General features: G+C 43.0%; 1 protein-coding gene across 1 annotated transcript in view; it reads left to right on the top strand.

Annotated features, from left to right (window-relative positions):
• The window catches only part of FOXO1 (forkhead box O1), a 112,899-nt gene that overhangs the window by 83,224 nt on the left and 3,367 nt on the right, over nt 1-26,308 (top strand). The window contains exon 2 of the mRNA XM_001088437.5: nt 24,517-25,868. Within this exon, the coding sequence (XP_001088437.2) occupies nt 24,517-25,854 (1,338 nt within the window). The 3' untranslated portion in view covers nt 25,855-25,868. The remainder of the gene's footprint in view (nt 1-24,516; nt 25,869-26,308) is intronic.

The following is a 26,308-nucleotide window of genomic DNA, read 5'->3' as shown; positions in this document are numbered from 1 at the left end:
AAACTCCATTGTGAAGTTGGCTGTGTGTGTGTGTGTGCGCGCGCGCAAAGGAAATACTTACATACTAAAGCGGAAAGTGGGGGAGGAAAATTCCAGGGAATTGGAAGGTGAGGTTGACATTCCTTATTCTCTTAATGCTTGCTTCTGTTTTTCTTTCTGAAAAACAATGATGACTTAAAAATTTGATCCCAGAACCAACTGGCTTTTTATCCATAAGATTACAATTTTGTTTTTTAGACATCTTTTCATAAATATCTAATGAATTGCCTTTTATTATTTGGTGTTAGTAACCAAAAGTACCGCTAACATAGTGTTTCTCATATTTGCCTGTCATATAAGATACTTGTTAAGAATATTCTGAGACTTCATCTTCCTCTTGTTAAATCAGAATCTACCTGGAATACATGGTTACCTTATTTTCTTAGAACAGTAGAACTGAAAAGAATCTTAGACATGAAAGTAGTTCAGGTGTTCCCAAACCTGGCTCCAGTATCATGACTGTTTTAATAGATTGCCAAGCCCCACTTCATACCTAGTGAATAATAACATCCGAAGCTTCCTAGAAGAGTCTGACCATTAGACTGGAGTGATAACCACTCACTTATTCAGTTCCCTTCAGGAAAGGGAAATTTATGTACTTGGTTACTGGGCTGATTAATAGCAGGACAGGAAATATTATCTCTATAGATTCATCCAAATAATATATATATGTGTGTGTGTGTGTATATATATATATATATATATACAGCATCAGCTTATTGCTGATTGGGAGAAAGTTTTAGTGGTTTGTATAGAAGATCAAAACAGTCACGACATTCCTTTAAGCCAAAGCCACCTTCAGAGCAAGACCATAACTCTTAAATTCTACGATGGTTGAGAGAGGTGAGGAAGCTGTAGAAGAAAAGTTTGAAACTAGCAGAGGTTGTTGGTTCATGAGGTGTAAGGAAAGAAGCCATCTCCATAACATAAAAGTACAAAGTGAAGCGGCAGCAAGTTATCCAGAAGATGTAGATAAGACAATTGATGAAGGTGGCCACACTAAACAACAGATTTTCAATGTAGATGAAGTGGCATTCTATTGGAAGAAGGTGCCATCTAGGACTTTCATAGCTAGAGAAGAGAAGTTAATGCCAAGCTTCAAAGAACAGGTTGATTCTCTTATTAGGGGGTAATGCAGCTGGCGGTTTGAAGTTGAAGCCAGTGCTCATGGACCATTCAGAAAATTCTAGTGCCCTTAAGAAGTATGCTAAATCAACTCTATCCGTGCTCTGTAAATGGAACAACAAAGCCTGACAGCACATCTGTTTACAGCGTGGCTTACTGAATATTTTAAGCCCATGGTTGAGACCTACTGCTCAGGATGAAAGATTCAAAATATTAAACTGCTCAATGATAATATACCTCCTCACACAAGAGCTCTGATGGAGATGTGCAAGCAGATTAGTGTTGTTTTCTTGCCTGCTGACACAACATCTATTCTGCAGCCCATGGGTCAAGAAATAATTTTGACTTTCAAGTCTTATTATTTAAGAAATATATTTTATTAAGGCCCTTAATAAATAGTAATTCCTCTGATGGATCTGGGCAAAGTAAAGTTAAAAATCTTCAGGAAAGGATTTAGCAATTGTAGATGCCATTAAGAAATTTGTGGTTCATGGGAGGAGGTCCTAATAGCAATATTAACAGAAATTTGGAAGAAGCTGATTCCAATCCTCATGGATGACTTGGGGAGGGGTTCAAGATTTCAGAAGAGGAAGTAGATGCAGATGTGGTGAAAACATCAAAAGAACTAGAATTAGAAGTGGAACCTGAAGGTGCGATTGAATTGCAGCAATCTCATGATAAAACTCGAACTCATGAGGAGTTGCTTCTTATGGATGAACAAAGAAAGTGGTTTCTTGAGATGGAATCTACTTCTAGTGAAGATGCTGTGAAAGAACATTGTTGAAATGACAATAAAGGCTTTAGGATATTACATGAAGCGGTGTCAGGGTTTGAGAGGATTGACTTTAATTTTGAAAGAAGTTCTTCTGTGGGTAAAATGCTATCAAACAGCATCACATGCTACAGAGAAATTTTTCGTGAAAGAGTCAATGAGGCAAACTTAATTGTGCTGTTTTAAGAAATTTCCACAGCCATCCCAGCTTTTAGCCACCACCACCCTGGTAAGATTGCAGTCATCAACATCGAGGCAAGGCCCTCCAGCAACCAGTCACAACTTACTGAAGGCTCAGATGATTATTAGCATATTTTAACAATAAAACAGTTTTAAATTAAGATGTGTACATTGTGTTTTAAAAATAATGCTATTGCACACTTAATAGGCTACAGTATACTGCATACCTTTTATGCACAGGGAAACAAAAAATTTGTGTGACTCGCTTTACTGTGATACTTGCTTTATTGCGGTATTCTGGAAGTGAACTTGAGGTATCTCTAAGGTAGGCCTGTATTTCATACATGAAGAAAGGCATAGGGGCCAATATAATTAGTACCCATATTCTACCTCTCTGTTTTAGCTGTAAATAGAATTCCTCCCCTCCTTGTCCCAGAGGTAGCCACTGATTCCGGAGTTGGTGTGTTGAAGGGCACCTTTCCTGCCAGAAGCCCGTCCCCCGGCTGTGCTGATAGATGTGGTCCACAAACGCTTTGTAGGATCCCCTTTAAAAAAAAGCTTTACATAAATGTTATCATTTAAGGTAAACACCATTCTGTAACTTGGTTTTCTTAAAGAAAAGTCACCATTATATTTTTTGAGATGTATTGTTCTTACATGACCAGATATGGCCCCATACTTAATAGTAAAATCAGGAAATTGAAGCCAGACTGCTTGAAAACCTTCTTAATGGAAAAAAATGCAAGAAGTGGGTGGGATAGAGTTTCTGTTGAATTTTTGTATAGAACATTGTCATTTGTGGGAAACTAGTTGATTTGAATTCTGTATTATTTTGAATAGCCTAATAACAGCTTAATGGGGATTAATTGCTTGTTGTATGGAAAGTTAATTGTTTTAATTTACTATGGGTGTAGTTACTGCAGTTTGGTTCAAACAGGTGAAAGTTAAGATTTGTAGCATAAAACAGGAAGCAGATGGGGGCTAATTAAAGTTCTGTTGATGATAAAAGGATGACTGATCAAGGAGCGAGCAGCTGGTTTCTCAATTTAAACACAATTTGTACTATTGTATGAAGACAGCCCTCTGCAAGTTCTCATGAGTATCTTTCAAAGGTGAAGGCATGTGTTCCAGCAACAAGTGTGAAGGCTGTTGTGGCCCTGTTTGTGCTCGCTCCTTTTTTGCCTTCAAGCGGTGTCTCTTCAGGGTTTGTCCAAAAAAGGGTGTTAAGGGATCGCAGAACCTGGCCAGATTTTCAGTGATGCTCTCTGGACACTTGTAGTGTCCCAGAAAAGTCTAAAGTCTGTCTCCAAGAAAATGCCCAAGCATTTCCTTTTGTAGTTTTTCTTACTTATCTTAACTCCGTCTCTTGGTGGGCTTTCCAATGTTGTTGCCCTGACCATAACCCAAGAAGGCCCACATCTAGCTGGCAGAAGCACCGTGTATTTAAGTGTGTAGGCGAAGGCTAAGCAGTGCTGTAGACGCTTTCCTGGAGCCTCACCTTGTTCTTCAGTGTCTTTGAGCTTCTGGCCATGAGATGTTAGGGACTTGAACTTATTTTGCTTGATTGTGTCCTGGCTGACTTTCACCTTCAAATGACAGCATCTTTTGTTGCTACTGCTAATAGTGGTTGCGTGAACATTAAGGACGAGTGCCCTCTGTGTGTTTTGCTTAAGGAACATGCCAGCACTGGGTTTTCTTTGAATGTGTGCAGGGAGTGACATGAGGTCAGATGAGGTACGCCTTGCTTGGAGTCAGGGAGTAGACATTTGCTTGAGATTTTGTGCCTATAATATCTAGTATTTATAAGTGCTTTGTAGGAGTATCTCATTTTAATCCTTACAAAAATGCTTTGAAATGGAAGTTGTTTATCCCCATTTTGTAGATGAGGAGATTGAAGCCTGGAGAGGTAAAGTGACTCAGCCAAGGTTTCACATTTGCTAAGTGCCAGTACTGGATGTAGATTCCAGGTTTGTGTGACAACAAGCCCATGCTCCTTAGCACTAGTTTTGTGTAAAACTGTTGCCCTCTTTCCCCTTCTCCTGCTTAAGGAAAGATAGGGTGTTTCGTGGAAAAACCAAAATGTTAGCATATGGTTTGCAGACTACAAATTATTATTTGGTTGTGCAGGTGTGTGTGTATGTGTGTGTGTGTGTGTAAATATTATGTATATTTCACTCAGATATATTCCACTTGATAGGAACTGCTCTATTTTTGAATGAATATATGAGAAAGGAAAATGCCTGGATTTTTGTTGGTTTCCCCAATGTAGCAACATTATGAAAGGTAAAATGCTCTTTAACAACAGCAGCAAAAAAGACAACATGCAAAGGTAATCTACAAAGTAAAAAGCCCCATTATATTCACCACCTGGAAGCAACATTATTATATTCATCAAAATTGTCTTGTAAAAGAAGTAATTGTGACCATACAGAGCTTGTATAATTGGTAATAAAGAGCACCCTGCATTTTAGTTGCAAATAGTGTGCAATAGGTTTCAGAGGTGTCGTGATTGATGTTCATTGTCAGGTGTTGTAAATAAACTTTCCAGTTCCAGATGGCGTTTTTGCCTAGTTAGGTTCTACACTAATCCCACCACATATTACACTAATGGGGAAACCCTGTGTACAGGTTCCTCATCTTCCAAGCTCTATTGTGGTGACCCTAGAAACTGCCTCTGTGCTCACATCATGGCTCCTAACAGCATGAGTAGTATCACAGCCAAGGCTAGAGGGTTTTCCTGGCCTGGGAGAAGTCTTAGGATTGTGCCTTCCCTGTCCCACCCCTCCCACCCCACCCCCACCTTTTTTTTCATTCTGCTGCCTTCTCAGCAAATCAACTTCTGAATCACTCTTCTCCTGTCTTCTTTTCCCCTTCTTTGCTTGTTCCTTCCTGTACCTTGCTTGTCTTTTTACAGAAGCATTTAAGGAGGTGGAAAAGATTTAGCCCATTCTTCTCCTGTCGTAACTCTGCCTGTGTAGTTTTGAAGATGATGTTGACTGTTGGGGGGTGGGATGTAGGAGAAAGAGGTCTACTCTGGGTCTTGCTTCACATGGGATAATCCCACCTGGCTTGGATTGTCTGGTCTCCTCCTCCCTCCATCAAAGAGTGAGGCATGGTTCAATTACTTCTAGCAGCAAGTCCCACAGAACACCTGGGCCTTCTGAGATACCTAGGGCAGGTGCGTTATTTGGTAGGAAGTTTGGGCAGTGCTGGGGCTTTCAGTGAGAGCCTCTCCTTCTACCTTGGCATAATCATAAAATCTCACCAATACATAGCACTGTATGCTTTTTGAAACAGTTATACATACCATTACAACTCTGTGGGGCATTTAGGACAGGCATTGTTTTCCCACTTTATACAAGAAAGCTGAGACATAAAGGATATAAAGTTTGTCTAGTCAGAAGGATAGAGCTAGACTTAGATCTTCTTCCTCATTACCACCATCTTGCCATTAGATCAGCATTTTCTGAAATGTGTGCTGCTGAACATCAGTTTCTTGGTATATTCTGTCAAGAAGCGTGGGCAGAGAAATTGTGTGTGTGGAGTGGTGTGCATGTGCATGCATGTCATCCCACCAACAAAACAAAGTCTTAAGTTAGGGAACAGTTTTGCTCTTGTTTGTTCTGCGTTGTTTTGTGTATTCAAGGCTCTAAAAAACTGTGCAGTTAGGAATGAATCCTGTTTAATTCTGTGTGGCCAGAGTGTCCCAAAGGTGTTTGTTCAGTGAATTCATTTTTTTTTTCTTTTTTTTCTTTCTTTTTTTTTTTTTTTGAGACGGAGTCTCGCTCTGTGGCCCAGGCTGAGTGCCGGATCTCAGCTCACTGCAAGCTCCGCCTCCCAGGTTTACGCCATTCTCCTGCCTCAGCCTCCTGAGTAGCTGGGACTACAGGCGCCCGCCACCTCGCCCGGCTAGTTTTTTGTATTTTTTAGTAGAGACGGGGTTTCACCGTGTTAGCCAGGATGGTCTCGATCTCCTGACCTAGCGATCCGCCCGTCTTGGCCTCCCAAAGTGCTGGGATTACAGGCTTGAGCCACCGCGCCCGGCCTGTTCAGTGAATTCAAATCACCCTAAAAGGAACCATTATTTTGTGGAGCACATGCTGAAGAATGCTTTAGTAGGCTGCTTTGTCCTGGAGTTACTTTGGAGGTGCTACAGGAGACCTCAATGGTTAGAGGAAAATGTGATCTTCAGGGAACCTGCAGGGAAGAGTCCAGAGGATGCTGATGCACAGTCAGTGGCTGGGGATGCTTTGGGAATAAAGACTGTTCCGAAGGTGGAGGGGGATGGGAGGCTGGCTGCAGGGAATCTTTGTCATCATGTCACTGTAAGCACCATGCCTCCAGGATTTCATACCAAGTAGGAATTTAACCAGAATGCACAAAAGTTCTCAATCTACAGGATCAGCATTCTAGGACCAGTTGTCAGCTTTGTGAGTGACAGCTGCAGAATTTATTGGTTTAAGGATGGACTTAAGAAATTTGGACCCAGAACAGCCAGCATGCTACTGCATCTTGGCCTGGAGTTTGACAAGGCACATTCCCTGAGTGAGGCCATCTGCATCAAACCCCCCTCCACTGCCCTTTCTTTAGTACTTAATGTTTAACTTTGCCTGCAATTTTGCTCTTACTAGATGGCAATTGAGGGAAGAGTGGAAGAGAGGTTGGTGGTGAAGGTGCCAGCCAGCAGGCACATTCTGCATCCGTCTCCTTCATCAGCTCTTCTGCTATCTTTTAGCAGAAATAGAACTTGATAAAACTCTTTTATTTTGAAGTAAGTTTGTTCCAGCCAAGTAGAAAGGATAAATTATTTTGCATTGATATCTGAAACTAAGGAAGCAAGTCTAACCTCTTAAGAACTGGTCACGGATATCACCCTTGATCTATCTTTTCTCCTCTACTGTTTCATTCTGTTTCATTCTTTTATGTTGTGCTCAGCTCTGTTCTGTTCTGAGCATTGAGTATAGATCAAAAAGTTCATGTACAATATTTTTAAATCCCAACAAAACTTTAGATTAATGGAGGTGATTAGTTTACTTAGTTTGAGCTGGTGAGGAGAATGATCCTGGTAGGAGGAGTGACTGGAAGAAGTGCTATGAAATAGGAAAAGTTAATAACCTAAGGTGTGGTGTTCCTGTCTGCAGGTATCTCTTAGCCGTCATCCATAAAGTGGTTATATGTGCTTCATAAAGTGGACAGAGTATTAGACTCTGTGACCCATTCTACAAAATATTTGAGCTATCTGCTAAGGTTCCTTTGTTTGCTAGTAACTGTGACTTTTAGACCCTGTCTTAAGTTGCATGGCACACATCTGGTTTGTAACAGGAAGGAAAGGAAGCAGTTAGAGGTCAAGGCATCTGGTTGGTGGAAGAAGAAAGAAAGGAGGATGGGATCTGTTGAGGGTAAGGTTAACATCACATAAAATGTATATAATCGAATTTTGTTGTGGGAAGTGCTCATCAACCTTTTAAAAGTTAAGTTTTCAAGAATTGGACCACTTGCCTTCTAGTATGCATTTGGTTGGGGGGGGGGCGGTAATCATGCCTTTCACATTGAGGAGGAGGGGTGGGTGGGTGGGGGGAGTCTGATGCCTTTGCAGCTTATCCTCATACCCCTGCAGCATGCACAGCCTTGACCCTGAATCTCCTGTGTGCCCACCAGGGTACTGACTAATGCCTGAGTACTTTGTTGCAGCTTTATCCATGTTTATGTGGAACAATCCATGGTTACATTGTAGGCCATTATTTCCTTTAATTTCCTTTTAGCTGTTCAAAACAACCTGAAAGATGTTATGGTTGAGCCTAGACAATGACCTCGAGGAACAAAAATAAACCTTCAAAATGTAAGAACCAAGTTTGTATGCCAAATGTTGTGAGTGATGGATAAAATGTAATGAAAGCAGTCAACTTCATGGAGGGAGACTTTTAAAATTTGTTTTCAAAACAAATGGTCCTGGCCCCAGCATCCTGCCCTCCTTTGGCTATGAAAATATCAGATTATGCCATAAGTTTGAAAACAATCAAGTATCCTTTAAGTCATGAGACAGAAGCCAAAGCTTGAATCTAAAACCTTGTCATTTTCAGCGAGGGAGACAGAGATGAGGGCCTGAAGGTAACTTGTTTCTGGAGGCCCCTTCTCTCAGCACTAGCTGCAGCAGCCTCCTGTTAGGTGGGGGAAGAACCACAGCCAAGGACAGCAGCTCCTGGAGGTGCTTTTACTTATCAAGAGCAATGTAGATGTATGCAAAAATACAGACACCCACACACAGTTACATTTGTGGATAATCAGAAATACCTTTCTGCTTTCCCAGCAGGGCCCGAACTCTCCTATCATCCAGGTGGGAAGACAGGTTTGGTGCTTTGCTCTAGGTTCTGCATTATAACTTTATTCTGTTGTCCTCTGATCTTCCACTTGCTCTCCTGTGCATTGCATGTAGGGTAAAAAACATGCTCCTGTGTTAAGGCCCCACCCACCATACCTTCTCTCTCTCTTCCCCCTTTCTGTGTCTAAACTCATATATGGCCATACTGACCTCTTCTGTTTTCTCCAGATACCTTACTAGTGTTTTTTAAAAAGTTTCCTCACCAACACTAATAGTTCATATTTATTGGATATTCTGCACAGTGGTCAGTAAGTACTGTTAGTATTTCCTTCTTGCAGACAAGGGAACCAAGCCCAAAGATCACAAGCCACTTATCCAAGAGCACTCAGGCAGTAACTGGGTTTGAATCGGGCTGGTCTGGTTCTAGCACACATGTTCTGCACCACCACATAGTTTGTCTGTCAACATTGGTTCATGCTCTGCCCTACACTGAGAATTCCCATCCCCTTTTATCCAACACTGAGAATTCCCATCCCCTTTTATCCAACAATCCAAGTTGTCCTTTGCTTCACGTCCCAATTCCAGCGTAGGGCCTTTCCTTTCTTGTTTTGCGTGTGCTGCACCTTAACGTTTCCGTGTTGTCAGCCTTCTGTACATAAGTGTAAGACCATGGGAGGCAGGGAGAGCCTTGAGCCTTAATGCCTACTTGTTATTTCCACAGTACGTAGTATACAGTAGGGGCTTAGTAAATAATTGTTCAATGAAAATTACATTGATCAGTATTGATTTGGCCAAATCAAAAGATCCTAATTTATGTTATTGAAATGTGAATGGAAATAAAGTAACTTCTGAAATTGTCAGTGGATTGAAATAGTTTACACTAGGCCCACTTTAGCTAGGCCTTGCTCAGGTTCCCAATTAATTTTGCCTGGATTTTCCAGTGACAAAAATGAAGATAAAAATTGATCTTTGGTTTTGTGTTCCCAATAAAAATGACTGACACAAGGTCCTTTGAGACCCTTCCTCCTTGGTGCCCTTCATTCCACCTATCCCCACCCCTGGCAAGTGCTCTAACACTGACTTGGGCAGGATGAACTGGACGTGTTCTGTTTGAGTCCTGATTCTCTGAATGGTCCCTTATTTATTTATTTTTGTCACCCAGGCCGGAGTGCATTGTTGTGAACTCGTCTCACTCCAGGCTCAACTTCCTGGGCTCAAGCTATCCTCCTGCCTCTGCCTTCTGTGTGGCTGGGACTACAAATGTGCACCACCACACCTAATTTTTTAATTTTTTTTTTTTTTTTAAATGTAGAGACAGGATGGTCTCACTGTGTTGCCCAGCTGGTCTTGAACTCCTATGCTCAAGCAATCCTCCCTCTTTTGCCTCCGAAAGTGCTGGAATTACAGGTGTGAACTAACAGCCTGGCCCAAATGGTCCTTTTAAAGTCATATTCATGTATTTCCTTCAGAGACTTCATGAAGATAGACCTCAATATATTGGATAACCATGTTAGTCTTCAAAGTAGCTATAAATTAAGCTAGGAATAGCAAGCAATTTTCGAACAAAATATTTCTTTAAAAGAGTTTTCTAGGTTTGGTTATGTATTATGTGTGATAGATTTTTTAAATGTTTAAAATGTAAAATTTTTCTTTTTGGAGGTGATAGGGTACCACTGAAGAACGATTGTTTTACACTTTGTTCAGTCAACAACAGTTCTAAGTCATCCATTGCAATCTTAACTAGGCTGTCAGAATTTAAATTAGTTTTGTCAGTAATCAAAATGAAAGTAAATTGAAATATCAGAGACTACATGTTAGTTCAGTGAAGAGTGATCTTTGAGAGTTGAAATGCTGAAGTAATCTGTTAGGCTGACCTTACTGCTTCTCTCTTTGTTATATAAGTATCTGTGACAGTAGAGCCAATAATTTCTTCTAAAAATCTTGCATTTTGTTCTAGAATATCGTGAGTTTATAGAATAATTCTCTAATATGCTTGAAATTGGTAGCATTCTTCATACGTGTAGTCTGTTTTTTGTTTTCCAAACATGTTCTCATTTAATCTTCACAATGCACCATTGAGTTATATGGTACGGAGGCACCAGCCATCATACAGCTCAGATTCACATGCACAGTAATGATCTAACTTGGACACAGACATACAAGGCCTGACTTCTAGTACTCTTCCTACTGGACCATATTGGCAACTTTGTAGTTTTAAGAGAAGTAGAGAAAAGGCATCTCCAGATGTGCTCATACATACATTGTGGTGGAAAACTAGCAGCAGGTCAGGGTATCGTTTTTAAAAATTTTTTATTTTACTTCAAGTGATGGGATACATGTGCAGAGTATCCTTGAATAGTAGCTTGGAAGAGATACAAAACCTTTGTACTTGTGTGCAAGATTCTAGCCACAATGGTTGATAGTCATTTCCCTTCTGGAGGAAATTGAAAGTGAAGACGCTGAAACAACGAGGACTAAAATTCCAAAGAGGAGTTTAAGGTGTACCATGGCAAATTATTGGCTTGTGTGGGAGGTTCTAATTTTCCGTTGGTTTGAATCATCCTAAAAAATGGTTCATTTAATCATTCATTCCTTCTGCCTTTGCTAATTTGTCTAAAGTTATTAAAATGAACTGTATATAATTATTTTTGTGTTTTCATCCTCAAACAACAAATGCGTATTGTGTGTAGCCAGTGTCTTTTAAAAGATCAAGACTTTTCTAAAAATAATATCGATAACTTCCAAAGGCAACTGTGAGGTGTTTTTGTTTTGTTTTTTGTTGTTGTTGTTGTTGTTTTCTTTTGTTTTGGTCTTTGGAGGTTTATAAAGATAGTCTTGTCTTAATTTATGACAACAATATCGTCCGTGTTTCCAAAAAAGACATGATTCGAACTGCAGCATTAGAATAAAACGTTTAATATTTAATACAAGGAAAACTCTCCATATGGTAAGGTTTGCTCAGGTGGTTCAGGGATCCCTTTTGTCCTACCTGACATTCTCCCTTCTCTCTGGAGCCCAAAGAATTCCTAGTGGGATGTCCTCAAGTCATCTAAATGTGGTTCCAAGGCCGACTCATCTTGGAGCCTTCCAGAATTCCTTTAGCCCAGGCGTGATCTTGGGGAAACACATTCTTCCTGGGCTGGCTTGCTTTGACCTGAAACTGCATTTAAGCTGGAAGTCCTCTTGGGTACCCCTGACACAGATGTGCTCACTTCTGGTGGAGTGCCAGTGAATGCGCAGTGGTGAAGGCTGCTCCGCAGGCTTCTTTGCTGCTCAGTGTGTGCCAAGTTTTCAAACAGACGTGAAAATGCGGCTCTCATACAGGTGCTTCCGTTGGGGGTGGAAATTTGACCTTACAAATAAGCAAAATGTAGGCTTCATTCATGTTAGGTGTGTGCTGATGGGGATGTGTGGTGTTAGTGTGGGCACATTGAGGAGGGCCAGGAGGAGTCATGGAGGCTTTTAGGTATGTTAATGAAAGCAGTATTACTGAAACATTTATGTGAGCTTCTTTTGGAGTCCCTAAACACGCCTGGGCTTCTGGTGGTGCTGAGCGAGCAGCAGTTTGTGAGGGGACCATATCTTTTGTGTTATTTAGAAGGAAAGTGTGGACAGCAGGGCTGTTGCGCAACTGACCTACTGTGTCTTAGAGTGTAATTGTGCTCTGCCTCCTCAGGTGGATCCCTGATGTCTGTGGGAAACTGGGCCACAGCCCTGCCTTGGGCTCAGTCTCTGTGGTCGGGGGAGTTTCTCTTTAGCATAAACCTGGGTCCAAATAGTTTTGCTATTATTGGGTCAACCCATTTGGGAAGCTATTTGATTTGAGACAAACTTTGAATAATATTTGAGTGGTAACCACCAAACGATATATACTCAGCAGTCTCAAGTCATTGTTGCATTAGGCTTCCTAGACAGAATAATGGGCAAGATGGTGTCAAGATTCTGTGTAAACCCTGCAGGAAAACTCAACATTGCAGGTAGTGTAATTCAGCGTTACACTTTATTGCAGTTTGCTGTTGTTTTTGTAATCTGGATTATCATATCTAGGTCCCAAAATAGGAAAAAACACATAAATCTAGACTTTGTACTCTGTTTACTAAGAATTCTTAGTAAACAGACTATGCATCCAATAGATAAATTCTTCCCTAGATTTTCCAGATAGCAAACATATTTAGGATAAAAACAGTTCTACACAGTACGTGCTATGGGTGGGATATTGTCCTAGGGATTTTAATCTGTCAAAGTTTCAGTGTTCTTGTTTCTGAATTTGTATCCATAAAGTTTTTCACTGGCTTCTGTAAACAATTCAGGAACATACCTTGAATATACCTAACATGAACAGGATTAGTAGGCTCATCAATATAATGCTGACATAATACTTTAAAATTCACTTTAGTTCTTTAAAATTTTAGAAAGCTTTAAAATGGATCAAAGTATTGGTATGGTTATGCTTTATTTTATGCCTAATTTAATTTCTTCATCAGAAGAGAGTAGGTGCTAATGTGTTCTTTGTTTTTGGTTTTAACTTTGTTGTGCCTTAGTCTTCTGGTATCCAAATAGATAAGGTAGTTAATTGTGTTATTATGCTGTGCGTTTATAGGATCATTGCAGATTAGAAAAATTGCATGGCCTATAAAATAGACGAAGATTTTCATTAGGAACAGCAGAATTACTTCAGCGTCAAATGAGTTTCCTCTTAATATTCTCCTATGGTGGGGCCTTTTGCATCTGAGACAGCCATTAGGTGGAAGTAGCAAAAAGCATGGATATTCCAGTAGTTAATTCAGTCGAAGTTTCAGGAAGGCCCCTTTAGGTCCCTGATGGGCAAAATGGCGGAGTTGTGGCTGTCTGCTGTGGATTTGGCAATGCCTGGCTTCTGTGCCTCCCTGGGGAGGAGCTGGAGAGTGGGTTAAAGGGTCCCCAGGAGTAACTGCAGACTGCATCAAAACTAAATAAATCCCAGGGGAAGCAGGCTCCACTTTGAAATCCTTGGTAGCCTACAGAACTCTTTTTTTATTTTTTATTATACTTTATGTTCTAGGGTACATGTGCACAACGTGCAGGTTTGTTACATATGTATACATGTGCCATGTTGGTGTGCTGCACCCATTAACTCGTCATTTACATTAGGTATATCTCCTAATGCTATCCCTCCCCCCTCCCTCTACCCCACGACAGGCCCCAGTGTGTGATGTTCCCCATCCACCTACAGATCTCTTAAAACAAGTCATTTAGAAGAATTTTAGCTAGATGAAATTTAGTCTCTGGATATATCCACCACAGGGACATTATTAGCTAGGGTTGATGACATTCATTTGAGAGCTGGCCTTGTTTGGGTTGTGTGGTATCATTAAACCCAAGCATATGACAGTGTGAGATAGTTTCTGTTTTCCAGGCTTTTCTTAAACAGGGGTCCACATTAGTACCTGATACAGAGGGGTTATAGAAGGAAAGTGATTAAAATGAATGCCTTGTGATCTGGAGCTAGTGTCTAAGGTTATTGCTCATTTTCGCCTCACCTGGATTGTTTTGGGGTTTGTCTTTTTGGGGTACTTTGTTTCTGATAGTGCATAGAGCCCATAGTATTGAATGGCATAGGAGACTTCCATTTCACTTCCTGAAAATTAAAGAGCTTTGCCCTTCCTTTCACAAAACTGTAACTTCCTTTATTACAGGGTTCTCATGTGGGACACAGTGAAATTTTATAGTGCTTCTTTTTAATTACTACCTTCTGAAATGCAAAAGCTTTGGTATGGTGTAATATCATTAAGTACATTTTCTGTTCTGTCCCTGAAGAGTTTTTCTTCAATCCTAAATGTGTGAGGTTATTGGCTGCAATGTTACTCTGAAATATTTAGGCCTTTGGCTAATAAAGATCAGACAAACCACAGAGCATCCTCCATCGTAAAGCTTTCTGCCCCCCCGTCTTGTAGGCTAGTGGTAGCCCCCTTCTTCCTTCCTTCTTTGTTCCTTAATACCATAGTCCCATTTACTTGTAATGCACCTTTTTACCAAACATTTTGTCCTGTAGTATGTTCTCATACTCCTTGACCTCCTCACATCTTAGGGCCTTTTTTTTTTTTTTGAGACAGAGTCTCACTCTGTTGCCGGGCTGGAGTGCGGTGGCGTGATCTTGGCTCACTGCGACCTCCACCTCCCGGGTTCAAGGAATTCTCTTGCCTCAGCCTCCCAAATAGCTGGGATTACAGGCACCTGCCACCACACCTGGCCAATTTTTGTATTTTTAGTAGAGGCGGAGTTTCACCACGTTGGCCAGGATGGTCTCCATCTCTTCAGCTCGTGATCCGCCTGCCTTGGCCTCCCAAAAGTGCTGTGATTACAGGTGTGAGCCACCGCGCCTGGCCTAGGGGCTCTTTTAGAATTTGTTTTCCATAAAGTAAATAGTCATGGGTGACTAGTATTTGCGAAGAGATGAGAGAACATCATTCTGATAATCGCCATCCTGGATATAATTTGTCATCGGGTCAGGTGCAGTGGTGCAGGCCTGTAATCCCAGCACTTTGGGAGGCTGAGGTGGGAGGATCAGTTGAGGCCAGGAGTTGGAGACCAGCATGGGCAGCATAGCAAAACCCAATCTATTTAAAAAGTTGTTTAAAATTAAAAATCTATTATCAGACAACTGCTGCATCTCCCTTAACTTGAACAACATCCTGGACACACGTGTTCTGACATAGGTCACCTCAAAATATGCTAGTTAAATGCTCAAATTCTTTCATTTAAAATTTTCTTAACAGGGAGAAAATGCGATTTTTTTGTAAATGAAGGATTGCAGCTCAGTTGTGAGGACATGGAAATAAGCCTGAGGAAGGCTGGCCGCCTTTAAACAGGAGGTTTGTGATGAGTGACTTTTAATCAAATTACAACCATTCATAATGGCTTAAAAAATTGTTGTTTATGTATTCTTTCACTTCCTAAAACAAAATAGCCAGCATTTATTGTCTTTGTGTCAGGCGATGTACCAGGCAACTTCATGTATATCATGCCATCTGTACATATGACTGTTTTACAGATGTGAAAACAGGCTTAGTGGTGAGATCCAGGGCTTAACTCAGAAGGGCCCAGAGGTAACTCTGCCTCCAGAGCCGGCACCTCCGGTTCTGCCTCACAGTGTACTTCCCAAGTCCATGAAGCTTCTCCTGACACCTGTGAGTTCTTCCATTTGTCTTTTTAGTACTGTTTGACATGCAAGCATAATCTCCTACATTCCTTTTACAGTGGATAGTCATATTTTTCCTTCCTTTGGAATGACTAGAGTCAGAGATAAAACTGTGTAGAACTAAATTTGTGTCTATAATGGTTTGAGACTATAGGTAAGGATTGGCTTGGCTAGGGGAGGAATATTGCATGTTCTTGGTACTTGCTTTACATTTCTTTCAGTACGAAAGCTCCATGTGGTTCTATTTTTTGTAAATGAACACCCATAAGTTTTCCATCTGCATTGCAATCTCTCTGAATTTTGTTTCCCTAGTATAAAACAAGAGTGTTGAACCAGATGACCTTGGAAGTACCTTCCGGTTTTTTTTTTTTTTTTTTTTTTTTTTTTTTTTTTTTGAGACGAAGTCTCGCTCTGTCGCCCAGGCTGGAGTGCAGTGGCGCGATCTCGGCTCACTGCAAGCTCCGCCTCCCGGGTTCACGCCATTCTCCTGCCTCAGCCTCCCGAGTAGCTGGGACTACAGGCGCCCACAACCGCGCCCGGCTAATTTTTTGTATTTTTAGTAGAGACGGGGTTTCACCGTGGTCTCGATCTCCTGACCTTGTGATCCGCCCGCCTCGGCCTCCCAAAGTGCTGGGGTTACAGGCGTGAGCCACCGCGCCCGGCTACCTTCCGGTTTTATCAGGCCGCGGAGTCTCTGTCCACAGCCCTGGGATCAGTGGAGACACTTTAAGACCTCTGCACACTGCGGGTAGTAGTGGGGGCTATAGTGGTCTTTGAGGATATTCAGGCAAGAAGGAAACGATTCTGGGAAATGAACCAGCCTTATGGAAGGATCTAGGGTGTAAGCGTGTAGATTAGCTATTCTCAGCAGATCTTGTGTAAAACACTTTGTAAAATTGATTTACATACTGTCTGTTGCTAACGTGTGTCTACTGACATCTCTTGTAAAAAGAAGGGTTGGCAAAAGGTCATGTTTTCCTTCTGTTTGCAAACAAAATGGATTATTTGAAAAAGTTGTTGTTTTATTAGTAACTCTTAATGGGAACCCTGTTGAATAGATTTTCCTACTTTAGTTTGTTTTCACTTGTGGAAGTGCAGGAAGAGATGGTGTAAAAGAGAGGAAGGAGGAGGAGGGAATAAAGACCATGCCGGGAGCCTGCGTTAACAATTGCACACATTGAGAAAGTTCACATAAATTAGATAAAATGCTTTGGAAAAATCTAGTTCGTCTAGCATTTTGAAAGAATTTCTAGAATTTCTGGGACAATGAGTTCATTTAATCATATGTTCCAGTTTCTGAGTGTGAAGTTCTTTTTGTTGGATTTGGTGGCTGTTGCTCACACCTTCATGCAGGGTGGTAGGCAGTTCTAGGTAGCTGGGGGTCTCTGGGGACCTTTCTGCTTTGTCTGTGAGTCCCCACAGTCTTTCCCTAGGACGATGCTCACATCTGAAATGCACACTTCAGCTGCTGTGGATTCCTGCCATAAAGAAGAACCCACTAGAATAAAAGCAAATCACATTGTGTAATTTTTTTTTTTTTTTTTTTTTTTGAGACGGAGTCTCGCTCTGTCGCCCAGGCTGGAGTGCAGTGGCCGGATCTCAGCTCACTGCAAGCTCCGCCTCCCGGGTTTACGCCATTCTCCTGCCTCAGCCTCCCCAGTAGCTGGGACTACAGGCGCCCGCCACCTCGCCCGGCTAGTTTTTTGTATTTTTTAGTAGAGATGGGGTTTCACCGGGTTAGCCAGGATGGTCTCGATCTCCTGACCTTGTGATCCGCCCGTCTCGGCCTCCCAAAGTGCTGGGATTACAGGCTTGAGCCACCGCGCCCGGCCTTTTTTTTTTTTAAGACAGTCTCACTCTGTTGCCCAGACTGGAGTGCAGTGGCATGATTTTGGCTCACTGCAACCTCTGCCTCCCAGGTTCAAGTGATTCTCCTGCCTCAGCCTCCCGAGTACCTGGGACTACAGGCGACTGCCACCATGCCCTGCTAATTTTTGTATTTTTAGTAGAGATGGGGTTTCACCATATTGCCCAGGCTGGTCTTGAACTCCTGATCTTGTGATCTGCCCGCTTCAGCCTCCCAAAGTGCTGGGATTACAGGTGTGAGCCACCACACCTGGCCACATTGTGTTAAGGCAGAAAATGAGCTTTGTAAACCAGTGAACAGAATTATTTCTGCTCCCTCAAGGTGCACACATGTAACCTCAGCCTTAAGTATGTTCCTTTGATTCCTCTTAACAGTGGTGAAGCCAAGGGGATAGTTTTTTCAGCCAGCAGTGGGGTTGCAGGTTGACTCACAGAACTTTGCTTTGAGCCCTAACTGGACAGATCATTTTCTGAGTCTTAATTTTTCCTTTTCCATTTCTAAAGTGAGGCCAGTAATACCTGCCTTATAGGGCTGTTGCAAGGATGGAATGAGATGTATTGACAGCAGTAAACTGTAAAATACATAGTTTATATAATAAACTGTAAAATAAATAAAAAATATAAAACACTGGATATGAAGGCCATCTAAGGGTTTCATGAGCAAGGCATAAGTTGCGGTTTTGCATTGTTTTTGGTTAAATATAAAGACCAGGGTTATCATAGAACTGCCAAGCAGAAAGAAATGCAGCATGTAGCAGTGGTGTGGAGATCACTGGCTGACAGGTGGTGGTCTTCATATAGGCTGAGGGACAAGCTAGATGCATGTGAACTGGTAGCTCAGGTTGGAAGGCAGGATTTGGGGATGTGAGTCTCCAGGCCAGGGTGAAGAGAAGTGGCTGGGAAGGCGGCCAGGCTCAGCTCTGAGGAGGTGGAGAGCTGCAAGCAGAGAGTGGGACCAGGTCTCTTTTTTCAACCCAGTCTTGAAGGATGGGGGCAAAGTCAACTAGACTTGACTTAGAGCTAGTTCTGCTGGTTTGATCATCTTTATTGGGGCCTTCAGGCTCCTAGAAGGCTACTGTGATAGACTGACTAGTGTTCTGTAAATGGTTTTTATTAAAAAAATCACATACCCTTTTTGATAAAACATACTTGTTTATACACTTCAAATATATTGTGGGTATTACATGATACATTCACAAATAAGAATTTTAAAAGACTGAGATAAAAAATTTAAAGTAGGCCGGGCGCGGTGGCTCACGCCTGTAATCCCAGCACTTTGCGGAGGTCAAGGCAGGCAGATCACGAGGTCAGGAGTTTGAGACCAGCCTGGCCAACATAGTGAAACCCCGCCTCTGCTAAAAATACAAATAATTAGCTGGGCATTGTGACAGGTGCCTGTAATCCCAGCTACTCGGGAGGCTGAGGCAGGAGAAATGCTTGAACCTGGGAGGCAGAGGTTGCAGTGAGCCAAGACTGTGCCACTGCACTCCAGCCTGGGCAACAGAGCAAGACTCTGTCTTTAAAAAAAAAAAAAAAAAATTAAAGTAAATGAAAGTTGTAAAGATTTCATCCTGCACTTCAATGGCTATCTGATGATTGCCTTAGACAGCTGGGAGCATCCTGTGGAGGGCATTGTGTCCTCAGGGATCTCTGGGGACCAGCCTCAGCACCTCACTTCTTCCAGCCACAGAGGCAGAAGAGTGAGGGAATAGAATAGCAGTGCTCAGTTGGAACTATCCCTCGTGGAGCCTCCCAACTGGCCTGTTGAGGTCCCTGCTCTGCCAGCCCCTGCTGCTGCGCTGCACATGCTGACTGTGTCCAGAGCTTGGAGGGCCCTGGCCCCAACAATATGTAATGCCTGCACATGTGGCTTGGCTGCAGCACCTTGAGAAGACTTAAGTATTCTAGTGACACTGGCTGACCAGGGCATTGACAGACTTACCTTAGTATTTGAATCAGTTCTGAGGCAATATCTAGTGTGAAGAGAAAAATCAACTGTTTTTCCCAAACCAGTCAATCTTTCCAGTAATTAACATACCAAAAAGCCTCATGTTAAGTGAGAGCTGCAACGTGTGGTTATAAAGAAATAAGACTAATGTTTATGACATATATAGGTCTGTAAAACACAGACATATGTTATTTTATGGCTGCTATTATGCCAGTAGTGATAACAGTAACATTAGCTAGTAGAGATTAAGGTAAGCCGTTCCACGCATACTATCTCATTTAATCTTCGCAACAACCCTGTGAATGTGGGAAATACTAATCTATTCAACTGTTACTTGAGTGCCCATATGTTGGTGCTGTGAGGATACAGTGTACAAGAAGACAGACAAAGGTCCTGTGCTCACTTGAGCAGCTCACAGTGTAGTGGGGAGCCAGGCATGCCCCCCACCAGGGACCCGACTTAGTGGAATCATAAAGAGGGGTGAGTAAGCAAGGTCCCATGTTAGAGCTGTAGGATGGGATGAGGTCATCAAGAAATGCTTCTGGAGGGGACAGATGGGCTGAGACAGAAACTGGGGCATGGAGGGCAGGGTGGCAGCCTTTGGAAAGAAAAGGTCCGTGCTTCTGGGCAGTCTGTGGGTTGTGTTGTTTTCTGTCCTATTAAGTGGCTCTTTACGTGGACTCATTTTCTCCCCAGGTAGATCAAAAGCTTCTGGAGGGCATGTTCTGTGTCTCTTTCCTTCATGTCTTTCACTACTCCTAGCACAAAATAGTTTCCAGTAAATGTTAGTTGACATGAATTGGTACTCAAATGGATGGTTAAAAGATGTGTAGTGTTTAAGATATCATATCTTCCTTGTAATGTTTTTTTTAGGTTCAAGCAACAAACATTTATTGACGCTATGATATTAGAAAGTTAAGACAAACTTTAGCCCCTTTGCTCTTTAAGGAGCTCAGAATCTGAACATAGAACAGCTAGCAGAGCAGGTTGAACAAGCAAGTACACCATGTCGGGGTTCCCCAACTCCCCCATTTGTGGAGCTCATTGGGTCAGGCTTCCCAGGAAGCACATGCTGCATGGCTTGGGGTGGCCAGGCATGCGGATGGCAGACGGGGTGTGTGCAGAGGCTTGTGAGTGGGGCTGCAGAGAAACAAGCTAGTGGAGAGGAGATTGGCTGGCTTGTGTTTCTCTACTGTTGTCATGTAGAAACGCTGGATTTGGGCAAGTGATTGACAGGGCACGAGCCTCTGTCCTGACACCCTGCCTCTGTCCTCAGGTAATATTTGTTGAGAGTTCAAGGGCATAATATCTCAGAGCCCAGCAGTGCCACGTGGCTCTGCTGCGGAGTCCCTCTGGTGAACTGCTCTTTCATCTAGCCTCTCTTGTAGAGGAGTGCAGACACAACGTCGTTAATAGCAACACATTTTTACAAGATTTACCTTTTCAAACCCCACCCCCTAGAAACCGTAGCTTCTTTAATGTCCTGCTGGCTGTGTGAAAAACAGGAATTTATGTAACAAGCCCTGCACAGCAAACCTTTTCCTGTTCGGAAAAAATTTTAATTGTTGGCAAAGTTAGGAGACAGCTCTGTTACTCAAAGAGCGACCTGAAATGTCCTCTTAGAAAAATATGTAATACGATGTTTTGATAAGTAAGAGACCACTGTGGCTTTTTTTTTTAAAGTCTAAATTAGTATATGTCCCACCTGAGTTAGTGAACGCTTCTTGACTATTGTAAAGATTTCCTTATTATGTCTCCTGTAGTCTTTTTAAATATGACCCCCAGCTGCGCTTGCCAGTGATCTGACAGGCTTATCATGAATGTTAGAGAACTTCACCTACTCTCCCCAAGTCAGTGCAACAACCAGGAAGCTTCTATCTGGGAAGATCTTTCTTCCCCCTTTATCATTAACTAAATGTGACAGGGACAGGAGTCAAGCTTCCTCTCCTCCGGAGATTTCATCGGAACTTATCTGTGTGTCTATTGTGTTCAAAGAACAAAACTGTCATGATGGAATATTGTGCAAATGCCTGGACCCAGCGTATAGAAAACGTCAGGGTCAGAGTGCAGGGCTGCATTCCAGCACTACCCCAGGGGCAGGCCTGCTGATATTAAGGAGGAATTAAGAACTCGGTTCTGCTGGGATTGGTGAGTATAGCAGACAAGGCTATGGCTCTGTGAGAGCATGCATGTGTGTGTGTAGCGCCTTCCCATAGGAATTTGGGAATCTTAGGGGAATGAAATAGGATGGGAGGGAAATGTACTCCCTGGCCTCTTTTAGGGATTCTTGTACCGACTTTAAGCCCCTGGCCCTCCTCACAGCATGTCTCAAGGTGAGGGTAGACCTTGGGTGCGGAGGAAGGCGGGGAGTCTTGGGAACAGGAGACAGTCACTGCCATGCAGTCACACACCTGCTCCGCTCCAGCTGGGAATCTGGGGCTCTGGTGGTGTCTTCCCCACCTCACACTCACTGTATGCTCTGGCAGGAGGGCTTGTCGTGTAGCTGCTGTGTTGAAATCTTTAGGCGGAATGCAGTACAGAGGTCAGAGGGCGTTTTGAAATGTGGATTTCTCAGCCGTGACTGCCGGGCCTTGCCCTGACTTTTGCATCTCCCTTTAGAAAGTGAGGCCCCTCCATTTTCTCTCTTCTACCACCTTTTAATGAGAGAAGACTTCTCTCTCAGTTCGTGTTGGAGCCAGGCCTCATCCTGCTGTGCAGAGGCTCTGCTCAGGCGCAGTGGTTGGCACTCGGGCCTGGGCGGCCCATATCAATGGCATGAGGATGTGGGCGCTGTGGCTGCACCCCTGGGTGACCACAAATCCAGCCAGAGCCTTTTTGTGGTTGAGGAGAGGGCCTGCAGAGATGCAGGGGGCATGGTCAGCTGAGTCTTGCATCCATTTGGCAGATGAGGCCAAGAAAGCTGGGGGACTGTGCACATTCCAGGGTCTTAGGACACCCAGAATCCCACTCCTGGCCTTGGGAGCAGACCTCTGAGGAAACAGGCTGCTGAATGAACAAGTTGCAGTGGCTGTGTGCCCTGTACTGTGCTGGGAGCCAGAAGCTGTAAGACAAGGCCCTCCCCCTGGGGAGCTCTCACAGCGTTTCCCTCATCTCCTTTTCCACGTGTCCCATGGACTCTGCTGAACACCGTCTTACCGTGTGTTGTAGAGGAGGTAAGTCAAACCGTGACTTTCTCATCTGCAGCCTGGCTCTGGTGTTTCTGCTGAAACTTGGAGAGACCACCTCTGGCCTCTTTCACCATATATTTGCAGTTGTGGGTTTGTATCTGTACTACTTCTAAGCTCCTATACATGCCACACTGAATAGGAATAGGGAAGCAGGACTTTGGGGGCGCAGGATACCACTATTCTAAGTTGGGGTCTAATATTCCCTTCATGGTGACTGCTTACATGCCAGGCACCACTGAGCATTTTTATGTATCTCATTTAATACATGTAACAACCCTGATAAGGGTCTATAATTTATCCCTGCATTACAGGTGAGGAAACTTAAGACACATAGGGGCTAGGCAGCTTCCCAAGGTCACCTAGGTAAGTAAGTAGCAGAGCCACCCAAATACTCAAAAGAAAAATGGTTGGTTTTTCTTCCCTAGTTGACCTACAGATGATAAACGTGGCATGATTAGTCATGAAGCTGCGCTAGCTTGAGTGTTAGAGCTCTTTGCATTCTTTGTCATTTCTTCCCATCCCAGGTTGTCTGTTTGGACAGTGTAGCCTCTGGCTACGTGGAGGTGTGTCATGGAGCTAGTTGGTGCATCCTACTCATACTACTGGTTGTTGGTAGAACTGGAGGGTAGGGGCACTACTTGAAATAAAACAAAAATTTCTTCTGGCAGATCAGCTTTCTCAAATACAAAAGCAATGACTGTTTTCCTTATATTCACTTGTATTTGCTTAATGGGCTTTAAAAGTATGAATGAATCCAAGTCTTACTAATTTGGGGGCCTTTAATTCCTGATCAGCTCTATATTCTTTTTTTTTTTTTTTTTTTTTTTTTTGCGACAGAGTGTTTAACTCTTGTCACCTGGGCTGAAGTGATCTCAGCTCACTGCAGTCTCCTTCTCCTGCCTCAGCCTCCCAAGTAGCCGGGATTACTGGTGACTGCCACTACACCCTACTAATTTTTGTATTTTTAGTAGAGATGGAGTTTCACCATGTTGGCTAGGCTGGTTCGAACTCCTGACCTCAGGTGGTACGCCTGCCTTGGCCTCCCACAGTGCTGGGATTACAGGTGTGAACCACCATGCCTGGCCTATATTCTCTATATTCTTTCTTTTTTGTTTCTATGAGCATGTGGGCCCAGTAATATAAAATTTCTTTATGTAAAGGGCACATGTTCAAACTGAAGAGAATTGGCAGTAGTTTTAAGGATAGTAGAATGGAAGGGGTTTTTGATAGTACTTTGATACAGAGTACTATTGTAGCTAAGCAAAATTTAAGCGGTTATTAAAACCAGTTCCTGTGATTTTTCCATAAAATATAGCTGTATAAAAGAAGGTATTTAAATACTCTTTATTAAATTTTATCCCTTCATTAAATTAAAATACAGATTTTTTTTTTTTTTTTTTTTTTTTTTTTGAGACCCAGTCTCACTCTGGCGCCCAGGCTGGAGTGCAGTGGCATGATCTCGGCTCACTGCAAGCTCCACCTCCCAGGTTCACGTCATTCCCCTGCCTCAGCCTCCCGAGTAGCTGGGACTGCAGGCGTGTGCCACCACGCCCGGCTAATTTTTTGTATTTTTAGTGGAGACGGGGTTTCACTGTTTTAGCCAGGATGTTCTTGATCTCCTGACCTCGTGATCCGCCCGCCTGGGCCTCCCAAAGTGCTAGGATTACAGGCGTAAGCCACCGTGCCCAGCCACAGATACTGTTTTTAAGATAAGATACTATTTATTCCTATGCTATTTGAGATCTTTTGTAGTGACTTCAGAGCCATTAGGACTGTTCAGATGAAAATCTGTACCACACACTCTTAAGATTTTTTTACTTGTTTTCCATGTAATACATGTAGAATAGTAAGTTTTGCAAGCAGAGAAGTATTGTACTTCTAATAAGATGTTTTGCCTTACAGAATTCAATTCGTCATAATCTGTCCCTACACAGCAAGTTCATTCGTGTGCAGAATGAAGGAACTGGAAAAAGTTCTTGGTGGATGCTCAATCCAGAGGGCGGCAAGAGCGGGAAATCTCCCAGGAGAAGAGCCGCATCCATGGACAACAATAGTAAATTTGCTAAGAGCCGAAGCCGAGCTGCCAAGAAGAAAGCATCCCTCCAGTCTGGCCAGGAGGGTGCTGGGGACAGCCCTGGATCACAGTTTTCCAAATGGCCTGCAAGCCCTGGCTCTCATAGCAACGACGACTTTGATAACTGGAGTACATTTCGCCCTCGAACTAGCTCAAATGCTAGTACTATTAGTGGGAGACTCTCACCCATTATGACCGAACAGGATGATCTTGGAGAAGGGGATGTGCATTCTATGGTGTACCCGCCATCTGCCGCAAAGATGGCCTCTACTTTACCCAGTCTGTCTGAGATAAGCAATCCCGAAAACATGGAAAATCTTTTGGATAATCTCAACCTTCTCTCATCACCAACATCATTAACTGTTTCGACCCAGTCCTCACCTGGCACCATGATGCAGCAGACACCATGCTACTCGTTTGCGCCACCAAACACCAGTTTGAATTCACCCAGCCCAAACTACCAAAAATATACATATGGCCAATCCAGCATGAACCCTTTACCCCAGATGCCTATGCAAACACTTCAGGACAATAAGTCAAGTTACGGAGGGATGAGTCAGTATAACTGTGCACCTGGACTCTTGAAGGAGTTGCTGACTTCTGACTCTCCTCCCCACAATGACATTATGACACCAGTTGATCCTGGGGTAGCTCAACCCAACAGCCGGGTTCTGGGCCAGAACGTCATGATGGGCCCTAATTCGGTCATGTCAACCTATGGCAGCCAGGCATCTCATAACAAAATGATGAATCCCAGCTCCCATACCCACCCTGGACACGCTCAGCAGACATCTGCAGTTAACGGGCGTGCCCTGTCCCACACGGTAAGCACCATGCCCCACACCTCGGGAATGAACCGCCTGACCCAAGTGAAGACACCTGTGCAAGTGCCTCTGCCCCACCCCATGCAGATGAGTGCCCTGGCGGGCTACTCCTCCGTGAGCAGCTGCAATGGCTATGGCAGAATGGGCCTTCTCCACCAGGAGAAGCTCCCAAGTGACTTGGATGGCATGTTCATTGAGCGCTTAGACTGTGACATGGAATCCATCATTCGGAATGACCTCATGGATGGAGATACATTGGATTTTAACTTTGACAATGTGTTGCCCAACCAAAGCTTCCCGCACAGTGTCAAGACGACGACACATAGCTGGGTGTCAGGCTGAGGATTAGTGAGCAGGTAAGTTCACCCCAATATCAAAAGACCTTTTGAAAAATAGAACTTAAAAGGGAGGAACACAGTAACTTGCCATGGTTAGCACATCTTTGATGTCAACTGACTGCCCCTTGCAGAGAGGGATCTTTTATCATTCATTCTCTGTCCTTTTTGCAGCTTATCAATTTTCCTTCCTAGCTTCAACAGAAGGAAGCTTCCTTTAACTGCTTTAAAGATTTCTTTTTGACAGTTTGATGGCTGCATCTTTTTAGTAGCTCTTCAATAAATGAATACATTTGATATAAATCAAATGCTGAAGGGTTTTTTGTAAAGTAGAATTTTCCCCATTGAATGATTTTAGAGCTGTTTGAGAAAGCTCTAGCTTTTTGCCCCTAAGTATGTCTGCCACTCTGAACATGTTAAGTTGAATTGATTTTAATTTGGCTATATTTTCATTTTGTGTG

This window comes from Macaca mulatta, chromosome 17 (genome assembly GCF_049350105.2).
Source record: "Macaca mulatta isolate MMU2019108-1 chromosome 17, T2T-MMU8v2.0, whole genome shotgun sequence".
Taxonomy (NCBI): domain Eukaryota; kingdom Metazoa; phylum Chordata; class Mammalia; order Primates; family Cercopithecidae; genus Macaca; species Macaca mulatta.
Note: the sequence above shows the minus strand (reverse complement) of the source record. Positions and strands in the feature narration are given on the sequence as shown.